The 20,842-nt window shown below is 48.3% G+C and overlaps 1 protein-coding gene across 3 annotated transcripts in view; it reads left to right on the forward strand.

Moving 5' to 3' along the window:
- The window catches only part of GALNT10 (polypeptide N-acetylgalactosaminyltransferase 10), a 225,299-nt gene extending 208,339 nt beyond the window's left edge, over positions 1-16,960 (forward strand). For 2 of the 3 annotated variants that reach the window (XM_029216105.1, XM_029216103.1), the window contains exons 8-12: positions 2,914-3,021; positions 7,926-8,147; positions 10,786-10,902; positions 15,293-15,442; positions 15,934-16,960. In XM_029216105.1, the coding sequence (XP_029071938.1) occupies positions 2,914-3,021; positions 7,926-8,147; positions 10,786-10,902; positions 15,293-15,442; positions 15,934-16,092 (756 nt within the window). In that variant the 3' untranslated portion in view covers positions 16,093-16,960. Of the gene's footprint in view, positions 1-2,913; positions 3,022-7,925; positions 8,148-10,785; positions 10,903-15,292; positions 15,906-15,933 lie in introns of those variants that run through there. The other variant, XM_029216104.1, reaches the window with a different exon arrangement.
- The last annotated feature ends 3,882 nt before the right edge of the window (positions 16,961-20,842 follow it).

Consider the following 20,842-nt stretch of genomic DNA (forward strand, 5'->3'; position numbering starts at 1 on the left):
CAGCCCAGCGGCGACCTGGGCAATATCCACCAGACAAAAACATTGCTTCCACATCAGTCACTTTGTATAAAGGGAGAGTTATTGTTACAGGATGCTGGCGCCTGATCAATGTCTCCTGCTTTGAAAATAAACTTCTTGGCTTGGCCTTGACATTAATCTACCATCAGGAGCCCATTATCTCAAGACCAATGTTCTGTTCTATTGACTGGCTCGATGGCTTTTTTCTCCCCCAACATCAGAATATAATCGCATTTCTCCAGGCAGCATTTCCACTAATTGCAGCCCCACGCGTGCCTATCCCCTGTGGGAAGCCCAGGACAGAGTACATCTGGGGTGGGGAGGAGACAGTTGCTGGCGGGAAGTGATGGGGGAGTGAGGCCCCTCAAGTGTGCAAGGAGCCCTTCTAGAGCCCCTGAATTAATCAAGATACGGAGCCGAGTCCCCAGAATCCTGTCAAGCAGTTCAAGGTGGAAAAGGCTCTTTTGCACGGCATCGGGGTTGTAGATATTCCCACTCCTGCTCTTCACTCCACAAATGAGGGAATACAGTAATGAAATTAATAATAAATGTCCCAAATCCAACCGTGTCCCACCATCGCCACAGTCCCACAGACCCTAAGCCATGACTGCTTTGTATCTACGAAAGTCCCCTAGACCTTCCCTCCCCCAATCCTGTACCCTACAGGCCATCCTGCACTCCACAGAGTCATCTTTGGAAAAGAGAGGTGAATTGTGTTGTCTCCCTCACTGAAGACTTGCAGTGAAGACTCCTAGTTCTGCTGCAAGAGACCCTTATGATTGTCCCACTCACCTCTATGACCTCGCCTCCCCTCACTCCTGTCTTTGCAACCTCTGCTCCAGGCCTCTGGCTCCCTACCCCAGGGCCTTTGCACTCGCTCTTCTCTCCACCTGCTCTCTCACCCTTCAGATCTTTATTTTATTTTACCTTCTCATCATTTAAGTCTCGCCTCAAATACTCCCTTCTAGGTGAGGCTTTCCCTGACAGGTGGGGGTAGCACAGCATCCCATCCATCCATCCAGTGAGTCCATCCAGTTACCTTGCTTTGGCTTCCATAGATCACACATCACCATCTGAAAGTCCCTGTATTAGTTATCTACTGCCACAGGAAAACATAATCTTAAAGCCGTAATAGACAGTTATTATCTCAAAGTTTGTGCAGGTCAGGGATTTGTGCGTGGCTTAGCAAAATAGTTCTGCCTGGGTCTTTCATGAGGTTATAGTCAGGGTATCAGCCAGGGCTGTGGTCATCTGAAGGCTTGACTGGGGCTGGAGGAGACTTTTTAAAAATATATTTATTTATTTATTTATTTATTTGCCTCACTGGGTCTTAGTTGCAGCACATGGGATCTTTAGTTGCGGCATGCAAACTCTTAGTTGCAGCATGCATGCGGGATCTAGTTCCCCGACCAGGGATGGAACGCGGGCCCCCTGCATTGGGAGCACAGAGTCTTAGCCACTGGACCAGCAGGGAAGTCCCTGGAGGAGCCACTTCTAAGATGGCTCATTCACGTGGTGGGAAGGTTAGCACTATTAGCAGGAGGCTTCAGCTCCTCACCACCTGTACCTCTCCATGGGGCTGCTTGAGTGTCCTCACAACATGGCAGCTGGCTGCCCCAAAGCAAGTGATCCCAGGGAGCAAGGTGGGAGCCACAGTGTCCTTCGTCATTTCTGTAGTATCCTGTTGGTTACACAGGTCAGTCCTCATGTGCTTCATTTGGGAGGGTGCAAACAGCAGGAGGCAGGGATCATTGGGGGCTTCTCGGAGTCTGGCCACCACACACCGCCTCCATGAGAGCAGGGGCCTTGGCCAACTTATTCACTGCTGTATGTGCCCAGCTGCATGTGTGGCATGTAGCAGGCACTCCATAAATATCAGTCAAATGTATGAACCCATCATTTGTAGTATCTCACAGTGCTGTGACTGGGTGCCAGGTCCTGTGCTAATAAGCACCTTACCTACAATACCGCATCCCCTGAGCCTGCCTCATTTAATCCTTTACAAGTGAGGAAACTGAGACTCAGAGAAGTTAGGTGCCTTGATCCAACTCACAAAGCTGTATAGTGGCTGAGTCAGGATTTGAACCCAGGACTGCCAGAGGGGGTCTGTTTAGGCTGGGCCCCTCAGTGGGTTGATTGTACTTGTTAAGGATTCCCACACTGTTGTCAGACCAGGGTTCCAACTCAGGAGATCTCTGTGATACCGGTTGTGGAGGGAGACACAAGAAGCCTCAGCTGCCACACCACAGGCAGCCTTGCCCATGAGCCACCCTGCAGGAGAGTCAGGGCAGGGAAGCAGGGGACTGCTCAGGGTGACCCAGCAAGATCTAGAAGGAAACAACAGCATTTAATGCCAGAGTCGGCAAATGCACAGCCTGTGTGCCACCTTGTCCCCTGGCATACCTGCGGACAGCATCACGAAGTGATCACCACAGTCTTTCCCACAGAGCCCCCGCTACCCCCTCACAATTCTCACACTTGTCCAGAGCTCAGACTCTAGAGTCAGCCCAAGCTGGCTCTGAATTCTGGCTCCACCATGTACCAACCCTGTGACCTTAGAGAAGTTTCTTAGCTTCTCTGAGCCTCGGTTTCTTCATCTGTAAAATGGAGCTCCGTTACTACCTACTTTATGGGTTTTCTGACGAGACTTCTGTGCAGCTGTGCATGCGAAGCCCATATCGTAGCGTTTGGCCATGAGTAAGCACTCGATGCCGTGAGCTGTTTTTACTGCTGTTGTCACTGCTGTGTTTTCCTACGTCCCTAGTTCTGTGAATGGGGGCTTTGGTACACAGTCCACGCTGATACTTCCGATGAATGCACGAAGGAACGCTCGCCTTTGAGGAGGCCGTGAATTGGAGGCAGAAATATCATCTTCTCTCACTTCTCACCCTGCAGGTGTGGATGTGTGGAGGCCGCATGGAGGACATTCCCTGCTCCAGGGTGGGCCATATCTACAGGAAGTACGTGCCCTACAAGGTCCCCGCCGGAGTCAGCCTGGCCCGGGTAAGGTGGTGGCTTTCCTAGGGGGTGAGATGTTGGCCTACAACCATCGGCGGAGCAGAGACACCCCATGCCCTAGGCCTAATGGTCCCTAGGAGTGAGGATGTGCCCCTCCCCCCACCCTCCAGGTGAAATCCAGTTTAAAAGAACTTACTTATGCAAATTCCCTGGCGGTCCAGTGGTTGGGACTCCGCACTTTCAATGCTGAGGGTATGGGTTCAAGCCCTGGCTGGGGAACTAAGATCCCACAAGCCTTGCAGTGTGGCAAACATAAATAAACATAGAAGAACTTACTTAAAGCCCTGCTTAGTCACTTATTAGCTCTGTGACCTTGGAAGGGTTGCTCTAAGGCTCTGTTCACTCCTTTGCTTCAAGGAAGCTCATTTTTTTCCAACTCTTAGCATGGCCGGGAGAATTAAGGAGATAATGCAGTTTCCCAGAGTGTGACCAATAAGGTGATTTTAGGTGGTCAACATTTTTATTTCCATGTGTTGAAATTAATGTGGATTAGTGTAGCAAATTCATGATTTCACTGACATTATTACTTAGGATAAAGCTAAAGTAGGTACAAAGTTAGACTAGGGATGATTTAAAGAAACATGTTGGGTAAAATTTAATACAGGTGGAGTGGTGTGTTTGGGAAAGACTGAGATGGCACTTAAAAGCTCCTGGCACAGCAATGGTTAATAAATGTTAGCGTCTTTCTCTTCTCACCGCCTCTCCACTTTCATGCCAAAAATTCTGTGTCACACTGTTTTAGTGCCTTAAGATGGTTTATATCAGTCATTGGTCGAATTAAAGTGGCACTATCTACAAACGGAAATGTAAGCCAGAAGTTTTTGTTTTGTGTTATTAATATTTCACTAAACCTTAATAACAAAATTTTAAAATCTTAAGGGTCTTGAAAAAAATCAAGGTGACCCCAAAAGAACAACGAAGAGGTGGGAGGGTCCCCAGAGGGTAAAGAGAGCCGCAGGGAGGTTTGGTGGGATCTGGAAAGGTCACCACACAGATTTGCCTGTTGGAGACCCCCCACCTCAACCCGTGAAGACCCCTCCCGACAGCGCCCACCCCCGCGAGCCTGTTTGGCTTCAGTCCACACAGCCTCCTTCTGCCCAGGCCACTGCCTCCCCTTCCGCCATCACCTGACAATCAACGACGTGCAGAATTGTAGCCTCTGGGTCTCGGAAGGGCCCTTGTCCTGCGACTTACAAGAAAGACCAAGAGGCTCAGAGAGGCAGCTGTCTCCCCGGGCTCCATCCAAGGGTGGGATGCTGGGCTCTGGAGGCGGCCGGGGGTGCTATGGGGACCGGCGTTGCTATGGGGACCGGCGTTGAGGAAAAAGAGAGCCAGCAATGCCCCCTAGTGGTCGAAGATTCCAACGACAGCCGTACCAGCCATCCGCGCTTGGGACAGCCCTCTCACGTGGGGTGCGAGGTCTAGTTCAGCAGGAGAGGCAGGAATCACGTTTCATCTGAAATACCGTTGGCAACCCCAGAGGAAGGAGCCACGCGGGAAAACCGCAGAGTCGCTCAGTAAGCCCAAGACTGCGACTCTTCCAACTACTAGGGACTGTGGAACCATTAGGACAGTCCTCTGACCCCTGAGCAGGACCACTCCCAAAAGCATCCTTTCCCTATCCAGAGCTGTCACGTATTGATATAAGACTCGCCCGGTAAAGACACACCACCACCTCCTGTTCATAGACCCACAGATGAACTGTAGTAACACATTAAAAACTTCCTGAGCCAGGCATTGTGCAAAGCATCTTACATACTTACCTCACTTAGTTCTCACTTGTTTTTAATCCCCATTTTAGAGATGAGGACAGTGAAATGTAGAGGCACAAAGAAACTAGAGCCATAATTCAAACCCACTTAGGTCTGACCAGTGCCTGGCACAGAGTGGTCGTCCTTTAAATAGCGACTGCTATTGTCATTAGCAGTATTAGTGTCAGCATCAATATTAGCAAGACTGGAAAGGTGACTTCAATGTCTTATCTGAATTCTGTGTTTTCACATGTTAGCTCCTTCTTTCACCTGATTTTTCACCTGATTCAGACTGAATCAGTCTCCTGTTGACTTTAAGCCAGTTCAGTCTGAGCAGTGCCCATGTAGGTTGGTAGGACCAAAGGTGCCTGAATCAAGCTCTCCTAACTTTTTATTACAATATCTAACTACCCTGTCTTAGTTGCAGATCATATTTTACATGTTTGTTCAGTGTTTTAACAACCAGATCCTTCTAGAGTGTTGTCTCCTAGAACATCATACTGATAGATTTGAGGAGAGGTATCCTAAAAGCCCCAAGAGAGCCAGATAAAGAGGGAAACCAAAGTCTTACTAAAGGTGTACAGATTCCAGAAGGACAAATAGCCAGGGAGCAGTGGAGCAGCAATTCAGGAAGGATGAACTGGCCACCAGCTTGCCTGCCTCAAGAAGAAGGAGCCAGTCTTAATTTATTTACTAAATTTGCTAAGATCCTTCTCGTCTGTGCCTCTGGGCAAGGGGTCTTTGGGAAGGCAGTAACAGAAACCCACTCAAACTTGGCAAAACAAAAGTTGATTTTTGTTTGGAGACTTATTCCAAGATTCTGGACAATTCTCTGTGATCCAAACTCAAGAAAAGCAGGGGGGCCTCAGACAGGACTGGGACCCAGAACTAGGAAGGTGTTAGGAGTAGGGATAAGAGGAGCACACCGCCTGCTAAAATCCCAGAGTCCTTTTCATGACTCTAGCAAGGGGAGAGGTAATAGAAATAAACGTAAAGTCCCTTACTTTGGCCCAGTAACTGTACAAAAGTTCAAGATCTGGGAGAAATGACTTACTAAGCCATGTCTGGAAAATGCAATATTCATTAAAATAGTAATCAAGTATCATTTAAAATTAGAATATTATTTGATTTGATCCTTTAAAAAGAATCCTGGTGAATTTCAACACCTTTCCTTGGTCAGATTGGCCATCCTTGCCTGTGGTTGGAGAAGAAACCACGGTGGTCTCTCATCGTCCCTGTGGCTTGAGCAAATCAGACAGTGAGCCAGAGGACCTGGGTGGCAAGGCAGGAGAAGGAGACTCTTCAGATGTGCAGGCCCCCCTTAGGCCTTCAGCTTCCTCTGGGCACAGTTTTAAATTAAACCCAGCCTCTGCCCTGCAGGGGCCTGAGGGGGATAACAATGTTCCTGAACTGATTTCTGACCCACTGTTGACCTCTTCAGCACTCAGAAAAAATGAGACAGTGGCAAGGAAATTTTGTAGTTTCCCAGTCCCAAACTCAGAGCCAGCAAAAGTGAGGAGTTGGTGGATTTGGGCTTCGATACCAGGGCCTTCCTCCTGTGAGCTTCCTTCCTCCTTACTCAGGAGTTGGCAAACTATTTTTGTGTGACCCGTAAGCTAAGAATGGTTTTTACATTTTTAAATAGCTGAGGGGGGAAAAAATCAAAATAATAATAATATTTTGTGACATATGAAAAAATCAAATTTCAGTGTCCATAACTTTTGACAGCCACATCCATTCACTTACGTAGTGTCTAGGGCTGCTTTATAGCTACATCAGAGTTGAGACCACATGGTCTGCAAAGCCTAAAATATTTACTGTCTCGCCCTGTACAGAAAACATTTGCCAGCCGCAGCCTTACCTTCTGCTTCTAGGGCAGTCATTTACACCAAGGTGTGAGTGATTGATAACAGCCTAAAGTGCTAACTTGCTTTTACCCTTCAGAAAGAAATCTGGATTGCAGTAGGGGGAAAATGATATGATAAAACCTAGAGAATTAAAGCAGGGGAGGTATCCTGGCAACAGCCTGGGGTTGGAGGAAGATGTTGGGAGCAGGGAATTTCCCCTGAACCGTGATGCTTTGCTCTTCCAAGAAAAGTAAGAGGTTCTCCGCAGATGGGATCTACACTGCAGGTGGAGTGAGGGATTTTCATCACAGTTACACAGAAGAATTCACTTTTCCTCTCCTCCAAGTCTACTCACAAACAGGATGTTTCCTCACCTGCTGCTGCCTCTACTTGCCAGTAATATGGTTGTCATTTTGTATTGATTATCTTTGTGTTTTGTAATCAAAGTAGCAACCTTAACACCTCAAAGGATTGTTAAAAATTCCAGCTGCTGAGGGAATTTTACCTTCTGGTTGCAAATTATAATTCGTTTTTACCAGGCAACTTGGGCAGCACTCTTAGTTGAATGTGACAAAACCCAACTCAAATGGGTTAAGCAGAAAGGGAATTTACTGACTCATGTAAATGGAAAGCTCTGAGGTAGTTCTGGCTTCAGACATGGCTGGATTTGGGAACCAAAAGAAGCAATGTGTTCCCGGTTCTAACCCTCAGCTCTGCCTCATTCTGGGTTGACTTCAACCTTGGACAGGCTTTCCAAATGGCCCAGCAGCTCTCGGCATCTTACCCACCAGATCTTACCCAGCAATTCTTCCCCATAGTTACCAAAAAAAAAAAAAAAAAAAAAAAAAAATCCAGGACTGATGCCTCTCGATTCTGATTGGCTTGGCCCAGGTCACTTGCCCACTGCTGGCCAATCCCTATGTCTGGGCTATCTATATTCCCATTGGCCAGGCTGGGTCACATGCCTTTCGTTCAGCCACAGGAGATAATAGTGAGGCAGGGGTGGGTCCCCAAAGGTAAATCAGTGGGAGGCGATCTGTAGAGAAAGAGGGGATGCAAGATGGGCAAGAAAACCAGCAGCAGTTTATTATTCAACCGTAAGTTGTAGAGTCCTTAAAACATGCATAAATAATAAATAGAAATATAGAAGACTTAAAAACACGGTGGGGCTGTGGTCCTTGATGCAGCATAAAATAAGAAAGGTTGACCTCCACCTCCAGGACTCTTTGTACCCACTTTTCTCCTCGGCCCTTCGGAGAGCCTGACCCTTGCCCCTGCCTATCCCGTCCAGAACCTGAAGCGAGTGGCAGAGGTGTGGATGGACGAGTACGCGGAGCACATCTACCAGCGCCGGCCCGAGTACCGCCACCTCTCCGCTGGAGATGTAACTGCACAGAAAAAGCTCCGCAGCTCCCTTAACTGCAAGAGTTTCAAGTGGTTTATGACCAAGATCGCCTGGGACCTCCCCAAATTCTACCCACCTGTGGAGCCCCCGGCCGCAGCGTGGGGTGAGGTGAGTCTGAAGGGCCAGGCAAGCCACATAATTGGGGCCCGGCGCAAAATGCACGTGCAGACCCCAGGTCCAGAGGTCAGAGAAAAAAGTGCCGGTAACACAGCATTGTAAATCAACTATATTTCAGTAAAAAATTTTTTTAAAAAAACAAAAACTTATCGTCATCTAAAAAGTGCCAGTAGAGGTATAAAATATAAAACTTTTTACTTTCTTTCGGTGGTCTCTTAGCCTTGTGGTGGTGTTTTTGTTTGTTTGCTTTTGAATGTTATAAGTAGAGAAAAATTAAAACTTTAAATGATTAGTGTGAATTTTACCATTCATCTTTATATTCTGCAGTGCCAGTTTTAAAGGCAATGAGAGCATTTAACTTGTGCACAGTTGGTGAAATTTCACAGTCTGTATTTCAAACCTTGTCCATGCGTTTGTATTTTTTACCAGAGCAGTGGAAACACTGCAGAAAACTAACTCAGCTGTTTTTATTTCACTTCTTGATAATGTACACGTCCTATCAACTGTCTCTACCTTGGGCTTACTGATGAATGAGAAAGAACTGAAGGGAAAGGAACTGTGGATTGCCCCCCTCCTTCCCTTTGCTTCTGTGCTGTTATCTTCTGCTGAAGTAGTTGGCTCATCCAGAGAAGCATCACAGAAAGGACATGATAGGGCTCACCAGTCCCTCCTGTGTCTTTGACCAGCATTCCTCTTTGTGCAGCTGAAACCAGTTCTGATTGGAAAGGAGGGTGTGGCCGCTGGGACATGCCAGCGCCCCCACTGAGTCACAGCCACGACACACTCACCCTGTTCTCCCTTTGAGTCCTGCTGAACTCCCCTGCATGTGGGACCCCAGGATTCTGTGCTTGCAGGGACTCACAGTCGCTGTCTGTGAACTTGGCAGAAAGGAACGGCAGATGCTCACAGAGCATGTGTCACCTCTGCTCACGTGCATGCTCTATTGCCCCATCAGATTTCACTTGCAGGTTTCACAGATAAAATTACTAGAAAGTTAAAGACAGTGACAGCAGAGCTTTAAACCAAACACAGGACTTCCCAGGAACCTTGGATAGCTGTGGCTTCAGCTGTGAACACCTGGATCCAGAGAGCTCAAATGATGTCAGTCTCTTTTTCTCCTGCTTAACTGTGCTTCCTTTTGTGTTGGCCTCATGCCGCGAGTAGCAAGACTGGCTCCCAGAAGCTTCAGGCTGAGAAATCCCAAGCTTGGCCCAACCCAGCAGAAAGTAAAGACCTCTTTCCCAGTGGAGCCAGCAAAGGTCCAGGATTGAAATCTTATCCTTGGATCCTGCACCAATCACTGTGGCCATTGGAAGAAGGGGGAAGCAAGGGTAGGATGGATGCTCTGGCCACGGGATGGGCCAGGAGCCGTGGCCCTGTGGAAAATCAGGGCATTTTTACCAGAGGTGGAGAGACACGCGTTGGGCCGGCAGAAACATCAGATGTTACTTGTTCAGATTCACACAGCAACTTAGAGGGACCGTTCCCAACTAAGCCATCTGCCTAGCCCCGCCCAACACCAGCATGAGTTTTCTAGACAAGGTGTCATCTTGATTTCCCTCATGAAGCTCTTCATTTCTTTGCCACTCTATTGGCTTTCTCCCCCGTGTTTGTTCAGGTCCTCCGAGAAGCAGACACCAAGATGGGACTAGACATGCAAGAGACTTACTGGGGCAACACTTGAGGAAAGAATTGAGCAGGGAGGCGGGGAGAGCCGTCAGACCGTGAAGCTGGGGAAGAAGGGTCCCAGCCTGCAGTGAGGCTCTACTGAAGTCTGGCCGTGTTAACAGGCAGTCTTCTGGCCAAATCACCTGCCAGAGGAGCGCACATCTCGCGGGGGTGGGCCTGCCTCCCTCAAACGCTGGCTGGGGGCAGCGCCGGGGAGCGTGGCCTCCTCTCGGACACGGTGGTGGATGCAGAACACGGCAGCTGGGTGGTCAGACCCCTGCAGCCGGACATTGGAGTTGACCTTTTCTGAGCCCCGACACCCCCTACCCCTCAGTCGAACGAGGAGCCACGTCTGTGAAGTAGGAGCTGCACGATGTGGTGCCAGCACCTGGCACGGTGGCTTTTGCCTGCTGTCCGTGCTGGCTGGCCACGCGATTGCTGGGGCCTCCACGCTCCCACGGCGCTCTTCCCCGCACGCCCCCACCCATCTTAGTGAGACCACTGTTGCTCTTTGGATCTTCCCATTCACCCGCCCTAAAAGGCAGAGTCTCCAAGGTCTGACAGCAAAGACCCTACACCTTTTCTAGAGTGGTTTTCAAGGCATAGTCTCTAGATCACCTGGAATGAGGGAAAAATTTGATCCCTGGACCTATTGGGTCAAATTCTCTGGGAGAGGAGCCAGGGAATCCTCCTTTCAACAGCCCCTCCCCTCCAGGCACCCGCCACCACCCCAGGACTCTGCGTGCTCTAAGACAAAGCAGGGTTTAGCAGAGCAGCTCTGTGTTCCTTTATTGAGGGGCTCAGGGCCCACCCACCAACCCAGGGCAAGCTTTATTAGGATAATTCAGCACTCAGCCCATATGATGCCTCTGCCTTGTTTCCCTCCCCCCACCCCAGCAGGGGCCCAGGCAGGTATCTCGAGGTGGCTAACTGGTCCACTCTTTGCTTCTTTCTTGTCCAGATCCACAATGTGGGCACAGGGCTGTGTGCAGACACGAAGCATGGGGCCCTGGGCTCCCCACTGAGGCTGGAGAGCTGCGTCCGGGGCCGAGGGGAGGCCGCCTGGAACAACATGCAGGTAAGGGCCGCTCCTCAGGACCAGTAGTCGGGCTCTCTGTGCCATCGCAGCCTGCAGTGCTCACATGGTCAGGACTGGGAGGGAGAGGCCACGGGTCGACGATGAGTCTCGGGACTTCCCTGGTGGCGCAGTGGTTAAGAATCCACCTGCCAATGCAGGGGACACGGGTTCGATCCCTACTCCAGGAAGATCCCACATGCTGCGGAGCGACTAAGCCCGTGCACCACAGCTACTGAGCCTGTGCTCTAGAGCCCGCGAGCCACAACTACTCAGCCCGCGCGCCACAACTACTGAGCCCACGTGCCACAGCTACTGAAGCCCGTGCACCCTAGAGCCCATGCTCCGCAACAAGAGAAGCCACCACAGTGAGAAGCCCACACACCGCAACGAAGAGTAGCCCCTGCTTGCCGCAACTAAAGAAAGCCCACACGCAGCAAAGAAGACCCAACGCAGCCAAAAATTTTTAAAAAGGACTCCATGCTTCCAATTCAGGGGGCGTGGGTTCGATCCTGGTTGGGGAGCTAAGATCTCACATAGCACGGCCAAAAAGATGAATCACAGGTCAGCCCAGGGTACGCATTATAAGAGCCTCCTGAGCACCTTGGAAAGAGGAACCCTGCACGTCGGTCTGGACTATTGGTTACAAATGACAGACACCCAGCCCAAGTGGCCATCAACAGAAAGAGGGAGTTACCGGCTGGTGTCACTGAAAAGTCTAGATGATGTCATCAGGATCCCTCTCCGTTGGCTCCATTCTTAACCTGGCTGTCTTCCCACGTGGTGGCAGATGTGACCACCAGCAGCATAGGCTGCCAGCCCCTCAGTGGAAAGGCATGTCCCTCCCAAGAGTTCTGGAGAAGTCCTGGGGCTCTCACACGTTGGGTTTCCTGAGCCAGTGATGATGGGGGTGTGATACGGTCCTCTTACTGACCTGGGCCAGGAATAATGCCTGTTCTCACCAGCCCGAGTGGAAAACACCCTGGTTCTATCAAAGAAATTGACATTGTAGTTGAAAATATTCCCACAAAGAAAATTACAGGCTCAGATAGAGTTACTGGTGAATTCTCTCAAATGCTTAAAGAAGGTAAGTTACTGATTCTACAGAAACTCTTCCGGAAAAGGAGGGAATACGTCCCACCTCATTTTATGAGGCCAGCATTACCTTAATAGCAAAACCAGACTAAAACATTATAAGAAAACCACAGAGCAATATCCCTCATGAACATAATGCAAAAGTTCTAAACAAAAGTTTAGAAAATTATATCCAACAATATATGAAAAGGGTAATACATCATGGCTAAGTGTAATTTATCCCAGGAATGAATGGTTGGTTTAACATTAGAAAATTAATCAATATGATTCACCATTAACAAAATGAAAAAGAAAACCATATGATCACCTCAGCACACCTAGAAAAACCATTTGACAAAATCTAACATCCATTTCTAATAAAAACTCTCAGCAAACCAGGACTAGAAAGGAACTTCCTCAGCTTGATAAAGGGCATCTGTAAAAATTCTACAGCTAACATCATATTTCATGGTAAAAATCTGAATGCTCTCCCACTAAGATCAGGAACAAAACAGGGATTCCAATCTTATCATTTCTAGTTGACAGTGTTCTGGAGGTTCTAACCTGTGGCAAGAAAAAAATAATTTCATCCAGGTGGGAAGTAAAGAACAAAAACTGTCTTTATTTGCAGAGTATGTGATCATCTATGTAGAAAATTCAATAAAATCTACAGAGAAGCTACCAGAACTAATAGCTGAGTTTAGCAAAGTTGCATGATACAAAAGTCAGTTTCTCTATATACTAATAATGAAGAATCAGAAGTTAAAATTAAAAACAAGCATTTACAATGACAAAAAATATGAAATAGGTGTGAAACTGACAAAAGATGTGAAAAGCCTGTGTACCGAAAACTACAAAATATTGCTGATAGAAACTAAAGAAGTTCTAAATAAATGAAGATACATACCGTGTTCATAGGTTGGTAGACTCAATAATTGATATCAATTCTATCCAAAGAAATATATAAATTCAACAGAATCCTAACATTGTAGTAGGCTGTTTTGTAAAAATTGAAAAACTGATTCTAAAATTCATATGGAAAATGGACAGGACATAGAATAGCCAAAACAAAATTTCAAAAGAAGTACAAAGTTAAAGACTAACACTGATTTCAAGATGTATCGTAAAATGTCAGTAATTAAAGGTGTCATATTGACATAAAGAAAGATAAATGGGGCTTCCCTGGTGGCGCAGTGGTTGAGAGTCCACCTGCCGATGCAGGGGACACGGGTTCGTGCCCCGGTCTGGGAAGATCCCACATGCCGCGGAGCGGCTGGGCCCGTGAGCCATGGCTGCTGAGCCTGCGCATCCGGAGCCTGTGCTTCGCAACGGGAGAGGCCACAACAGTGAGAGGCCCGCATACCGCAAAAAAAAAAAAAAGATAAATGGAACAGAATAGAGAGTCCAAAAATAGACCCACACGTATGTGGACAACCAACTTTTGCAGATGTTCAAAGGAAATTTAGTGCACAAAATATAATCTTTTCAACAAGTGGTGCATATCCATATGCAAAAAAATTTTTTCAATAAATACCTTAGACTATATACAAAAATTAACTCAAAATGGAGCATTGACCTAAACATAAAACCTAAAACAAAATATTTTAAAAGAAAACATAGGCAAAGTGTTTGTGACCTTGGTAACCCAAGCCATGATTTCTTAGATACAACACCAAAAGACAATTCATAAAAGAAAAAAATTGATAAATTGGACTTCTTCAAAATGAAAAACTTCTGTTCTTTAAAAGATACTGTTGAGAAAATAGAAAAGCAAGCTACAGACAGAGAGAAAATGTTTACAAAGCGTATATCTGATAAAGAACTTATTTAGAGTATAAAATTTCTCAAAACTTAATAAGAAAATAAGCAAGGCAATTTAAAAAGGGGCAAAAGGTATGTACAGACATTTTTAGCAAAGAAGGCATGTCAGTGGCAAATAAACACATCAAACATGCTTAAGTTCATAGTTATTAGAGAAATGGAAATTAAAATGATAATCTATTAAAAAGACTGACCATACCAAGGGTTGGCAAGGATGTAGATGAATTGGAACCATGCACACACTGCTGGTGGGAGTGCGACTGGTACAACCACTTTGGAAACCAGTTTGGCAATTTCTTAGAAAGTTACACATGGATCCAGGCATCCCATTTCAAGGGATTTATCCACGAGGGAAGAAATTATGTATACGTCCATACAATGGCTGGTACACATGTGTTCATAGCAACTCTATTTGAAATAACCAAAAACTGAAAACAACCCAAATGTCCAAGAACAGGTAAACTGAGTACCATGCAGTGAAATAATACTTGACCATAACAAGGAATGAACTACTAATAAATGTTGTTATAACATGGATGAATCTCAACAGAATTGTGTTGAGTGAAATAAATCACAAAAAAATACATACTGTCTGATTCCTTTTATATAAAATTCTAGAAATTGTGAACTAATCTCCAGTGATGGGAAGCAGAGGAGTGATTGCCTAGGGGCATGAGGAGTGGAGAGGGACAGGAGGAAAAGATTACAGAGGCACGTGAGGGTGCTTTTGGGGTGATGGATACATCCACTACCTTGATGATGATGATGGTTTCACGGTGTCAACTATGTCAAAATGTATCAAACACGGGGCTTCCCTGGTGGCGCAGTGGTTGAGAGTCCGCCTGCCGATGCAGGGGACATGGGTTCGTGCCCCGGTCCGGGAAGATCCCACATGCTGCGGAGCGGCTCGGCCCGTGAGCCATGGCCGCTGAGCCTGCGCGTCCGGAGCCTGTGCTCCGCAACGGGAGAGGCCACAGCAGTGAGAGGCCCGCGTACCGCAAAAAAAAAAAAAAGTATCAAACTGTACACTTAAATGTGGGCAATTTATCGCATGCCAAATATTGTTCAGTAAAGCTGCTGAAAAGAAAGTTTATCGACCAAATGCCATATGTGAACCTGGTTTGGATCCTGATTCAAACAGACTGACTGTGAAAAGAGAGGTATAAGGCAGTCTGAGAACACTTGAACTCAAGATATTTGATGACATGGAAGATTCTGTGATAACTTTTCATTGTTATCATGGCATTTACTGAAGTCATGACACCTGGTGTGGTAGGATGTCCAGGATTTGCTTCAGAATAACGTTGTGGGTGGGATATGGTGAGGGAAAGCTGTAACAAGATTTGCCGTGAGATGGTAATCCTCGAAGCTGGGTCACTGGGACAGGTGTGGTCAATAAACTTTTTTCTGGACTCCTGTGTTTAAAATTCCCCATGATTACAAAAAAAGAGAGTCCCCTAGGTTTGCCGTCCATCTCACGATGTGCCTGTGTGTACAGGTGTTCACCTTCACCTGGAGAGAGGACATCCGGCCTGGAGACCCCCAGCACACCAAGAAGTTCTGCTTCGATGCCATCTCCCACACCAGCCCCGTCACCCTCTACGACTGCCACAGCATGAAGGGCAACCAGCTGTGGAAGTACCGCAAAGTAAGACAGGGTGTGGGGGGAACAGGGAAGCCTGCTCGATTTAAAAAAAAAAAAAATGTAATGCCTCATTCCTGTTCCCCAGAGCCCCTCCCTCACGTGTTTGTTCCACAGACCTACCATGCCCGACTCTCCAGTCATCAAGAGAAAGCAGAAATTCAACTGTTTATTTTAAGTCTCTGGAATCTTAAATGTTGGCAGCTGAGCCCATTTCTTAAAAAAAACCACCTTGAAAGCCAATGAAATTTGACTGGAGATGGGCAGTGATTAGGGCCCCGACCCGGAAGTGGCAGGCATCACTTCTGCCCGCATCCCAGTGGGCACAGCTTAGGCATGTGACAAGGCCAGCTGCAAGGGAGGCGGGCAGCGCCCACTGTGTGCTCGAGAGGAGAGCCAGACAGGTCTGCGAGCCTCCCTGCCTCCTTGCTGTTACTGCTGCTGCTGTTTGTTCACCTCCCCAGCGTGGCCCGGCTGATAACCTGCCTGTTTTGCAGGACCAGACCCTGTATCACCCCGTCAGCGGCAGTTGCATGGACTGCAGTGAACGTGACCACAGGATCTTCATGAACACCTGCAACCCCTCCTCTCCCACTCAGCAGTGGCTGTTTGAACATACCAACTCAACAGTCTTGGAAAAATTCAATAGCAACTGAGCCTTCACGTTCCCGTGGCAGGCCTGGCAGGGTCCTCTCCGGCATTCACTGCAGCCTCCCTCTCCCAAGAGAGGCAGGGCTTCTGCGGACTCCGTCACATAAAAGCTGCTGACCAGCCGGGCCAGGGCAGAGGGGGCGCTTGAAGCTGGGCCAGGTGTCTGCCTGGCCCTGCAGGCCCAGAGTGGTGGAGCCGGGATAGAGAGCAGACCCCACAAGAGGCCCCGCTCAAGAGCAGAGCCTGCTGCACCCCTGGCGGCATCATGGAAATCCAGGAGAGCCTTTTCAACTTTGTCACCACGTTCCCTTGAGCATTATGCAGGAGGACTGCCAGGGCAGCCCTAGACCACCCTAAAATGAGTCCTCTGAGGCTGCCTAGCCTTCAGGTGGCTCATACATGACAGTCCTGCAGAGAGAGAGGCAAATTCTGTCTGTAGGGGGGGCAGCTTTTAGCACCAGTGCCACCGATCTGCAGCAGAAAGGAAAAAGTCTTTCTCGGGGCCACTGGTTTCAGCCTTTGAATTTTTGCCTGCCCAGCATCTGTTGTCTGTCACAGCCCCAGGAGATGCAGTCAGTCGAAAGCCGTGCCTCGGGCCCTCCGAGTGTACAATACTGACCATTGGCCAACTGCCAGGCCTGGGGGCAGCAGCGCGACCCGCAGATATTCCTTTGCAGCCGTGGACAGACGGGATGTCTCCCCTTGCTCTCAGGGTACTCGAAATGCCCATTTTAGTGTTCTTCGGGCACAAGGACAGCCCAGCCACCAGCTTTTCAGGACTGTGTTTCAGATGGCCTTGGGCCTGTGGCACGGGCCCAGTAGAAAACCTCCAAACTAGAAATTCTGGCTGAATTTCCCTCATCAGTGCTTCCATCTCCCCCCCCCCCCGCCCCCGCCCCCCTCTCTCTCTCTCTCTCACTCTCTGTCTCGGCCAATTGCCTGCCTCAGGAGAGGAACAGAGGTGTGAGGTCCGGAGGCCTCCAGGGTGGACCGTGGGCAGATGCCTAGCCTCTGACTCATTGTGGTTCTGGTTCTCATATGGAATTCTAGAATTTTTAAAGAACTCTGTACTGTGATCACAAACTAAAATGCCACATAGGATTCTGGTATTCCAGCATCCAATATGGATTTCTAGGATGCTGTGATTAGCCAGCCAAGTGTAAAACATTCGAGTCAGCCCCCAGCCTAGAGACAATCTGTGAAGTCCAAAGTTGGTGGTGCTGGGGGAGGGGGCAGGGGACCTGTGTCCATCAGCTCATACCGGAGGCCTTGGTGTGACACGGTCCTCAGCCCAGACCTAAAGCCCTGCCAACCTGCCACCATGGTCACACCTGCAGTGGAGAACAGATCCCAGTGTCCCATGAACAGACGTGTACCTAGCTCCATGCCGGTCCTTTGTGTTTACCTTTTGCTTTGTTAATTATGTGTCAGCCTCCCAGAGGGCTCCCAAACTAATAGGAAGTGTTTCTGTAACCAGCCTGCCACCCACTGATTCAGAAATGGAAATCGCAGTCTACAGCCCACCGCTTCTGCCAGCTAGCCCAGGAAGTCCTTGAATCAGTATTCCAATTAGAGTCGAGCCTCTCGACTGTGTTATTTACCAATGAAATAACTGAGACATAAATCTGGGAGCAGAGCCACGAATCTGCCTTTGAGATGCTGGCTGATCTCAAGGCTGTCAATTATCTGGGGAGGGAAGTAAACATTCCCGGCCACCACCACCCCGATTAAGCGTGCAGCGGGCAAAGTGTCACTTCCACTTCTGCCTCAGCACAAGCCCTGCTCTGGCCACCTGCCCGCAGGAGAGGCAGCCCCGTGCTTACAAAGCCTGCTTGTCGATCCCTGGTGTCTTTTCCAAGGGAGCGCTATATCTTTAGAAGTGGCCCTCTGTAGGAAGGAGTCGAAGATGAGACCCCTTTCAGAATCCAGGATAACAAGAGTGTCACAATATGGGAGAACTGAGTTAGGATTCATCATCAGAGAGTAATTCAGCATCATTAAAATACAAACTGTGCCTTTTAAAAAGAAAAAATGCAAATGTACAGCCAATCCCTAAACTTGAATCATTTCCTAGTGCCTTGCTAGACATAAAGGGGCGGGGTTGGGGGAGGGGAAACATGTTTGGCGGTGTGTGCAGTTCCTGTTGGATGAGTGTGTGTTTCTTAATGTCTAATTTCAAGCAGGAGGCGTTGGGCCTAGAGCAGGATCTGAGACAGCAATGCCTCCCAAGGGCCAGAGGCCAGAAGTTATTCCATTTTATGCAAATAACACCCCAAATTTAAAGGGTAACTGCATGGCTCATTTAATCTGTGGCCAAGAAGGGCCTCAGCAGCCCCTGGGAGAGGGCCCTGTTTGGAAGCCACGCCTGCAGCCCCCAATCCCACGCCCAGGTGGAGGGCGGAGCAATGGCTAGGTTTCCAAATGGTCCCACTCCAAGTGGGTGACAGGACGCATGTGGGAAGCAGGAGCAGCAGCAAGCAGTCCTCAGTCATCCTCTTTTCCATCCTTTGGTTCTCCTTTTGAGTCTGGTTTTGCACCCTCAACAAGGGATGGGCAGGTCCTCTGAGCACTCTGGCATTTGTAATTGCTGAGCCCACATCTGTAGGTGTCGAGACTTGACATAGCCTGTAATCAAGGAAGGAAGGAGAGAAGTCCATTTGTTAACTGGCCAACTGATCGCACATACTAGCCACCCATTGTTTTGTCTTCATTTTGGAAAACCACCTGGCTCAAGGATCCAGGTCCCTGCTCCACCCTGGCTGATGCTCCGTCAAACAGCCAGGAGCTTGTGGAGGTGCTGTCAGCCAGGTGATGTGTGAGAACGTGGGCCCTTTTTCCTTTAGAGCCTTTCTTCTGAGCATGGGGTCGCAAAACAGGGTGTGGCTAGAAAGTATCATGCCTGTGCGGCCCACCAGCAGCCTTTCCAAAGGGGGACTCCAGAAACATTTTGGAATGCAAAGAGCATCTTCACTGTCAGTACAAGGCCTTGGAGGAGGCGGCTAAGTGTGCAGGCACACGTGGGAAAAGCCATTCCACCTTGTGCTTCCAGTTGGAGCTTTCAACTTTTAAAACAGTCCAGGAGCTATCAGTTCCCTATTTTTGGAAGAAATAGCTCAGAGGCAGAAGGGAGTACATCCACAAAAGGGATCTAATGGGAGATACGACCTTAGGACCTGGGGAGAAAGAGCAGTTCTTGTCGAAGATGTAGTTCTTGTTGGATTCCCAAAGTCCACATTATATTCGCCACCTGCTGAATTTCTTTTTCTCCTTAAGAAATAGGTGATGTCCTTGAAGATGGCGCCATATTTCTTTCTGTGTATCTCTACTTTTCGTCTCTGAAGTTTCAAAAGAGTGGCGAAGCACTTTACAGTCGTAACTGAGAAATCTGGACTCCTTGCTTCAGGGATCCCTTGTTTGCACAGATTGGGTGATCCTTTGTAATTCTTAGAAGGCAATGCATTTTTAATTAAGTTTTCTGAAGATTTTTAAGTGTGGGAGAAGGGCAAGGTGTGAGTTCTGTCCTGGAATTCTTTTCTGCTTTCAACTGATGCATTTTTGTGAAAATCCAAGTAATATGTTTGTTCAAACTTGATCTTGAGCCAAGGCCCACTGTCACCTTTGGGGTGGGAGTTGGACCTACATTCCAAGCGACAAGGTCCTCTTAACATCCACTCCCAAAATGGCTTTGATTCAGCCATGCCAGCCAACAAGGTCAGGGTCCTGCTCTGTTACAGGCCTGAAGGTGGATCCCAAAGGGATTACAAGCATGGAATACTTGAGAAGTCAGACCTGGGATTCCATAGAGAAAGCTCGAGACCGCCAACCTCTCATCTCCTGCCTGGAAAAGTGAGCCTTTGTGAAGACCTGACTTACCATGTACAACTGTGATTGTGACTGTTGTTGAGTAAACCTCCAGACTTTTCTCTAATGTGGTCTCTGGCTAATTCCTTGTCCTGCGCCATTCTCCAGTCCATCGTTCCCTGTGTATTCGTCGAGCACCCGCTCAGTGCCCAGGGCCTCTGCTAGGTCCAGAATAAATTCCCAACAGCCATCGTTCTAGAGAGGAAGGCAGACCTCAAACAACTCACCACGATGATGTCAGGTGTGAATAGGGCTATGAAGGATATAAACAAGGTATTTTAGAGACTGGGGTAGGGATCAACGTGAGGTAGGATAGTCAGGGAATGCCTCTGTGAGAGCTGGATGATATGAGGAGGGTGTACGAGCCAAGAGGCAGTTTGGTGGAGGAGCATTCCGGGCAAAGGGAACAGGCAGTGCAAAGGCCCTGAGGGAGGAAGGAGTTCCCGTGTTGGAGGCACAGAAGGAGTTCACAGACTTAGGCGAGGTAGCCCACAAAGGGTCTTACACCCAAAGACCACACCCACGAGTGGAGGATTTCAGTGAAAATATGAGACAAGCTTAGCTCATGTCTTCTGTTCACCCATGAGTCACAAGTCCCTGCTTACCAAAGCGTTGTGATGCTTCTGAGTATTCGATTATGTAATACCATGTAGTGGAAAGAACACTGGTTGGCCCAGCTCTGCAACAGACTCGGTGAGATCTTGGGCAAATCCTGCCCGGTAACTAGGTCCCAGTTCCACACAGTGAAGTGAGTTTTTTAATGATGCTTCCAGCGCCACCTGTGCTCCTGTGGCTGAGTCTTGGGGTGGGGCTGCAGGAGGCCATGAACAGAAGCTATCCTGGTGCTGTCGTTCAGGGCCCACTAGAGGGCGCTGTGGACCGCGGCTTGGAGAA

Source organism: Monodon monoceros, unplaced genomic scaffold (genome assembly GCF_005190385.1).
Source record: "Monodon monoceros isolate NGI ecotype Baffin Bay Population unplaced genomic scaffold, NGI_Narwhal_1 Super_Scaffold_12, whole genome shotgun sequence".
NCBI classification, from domain to species: Eukaryota; Metazoa; Chordata; class Mammalia; order Artiodactyla; family Monodontidae; genus Monodon; species Monodon monoceros.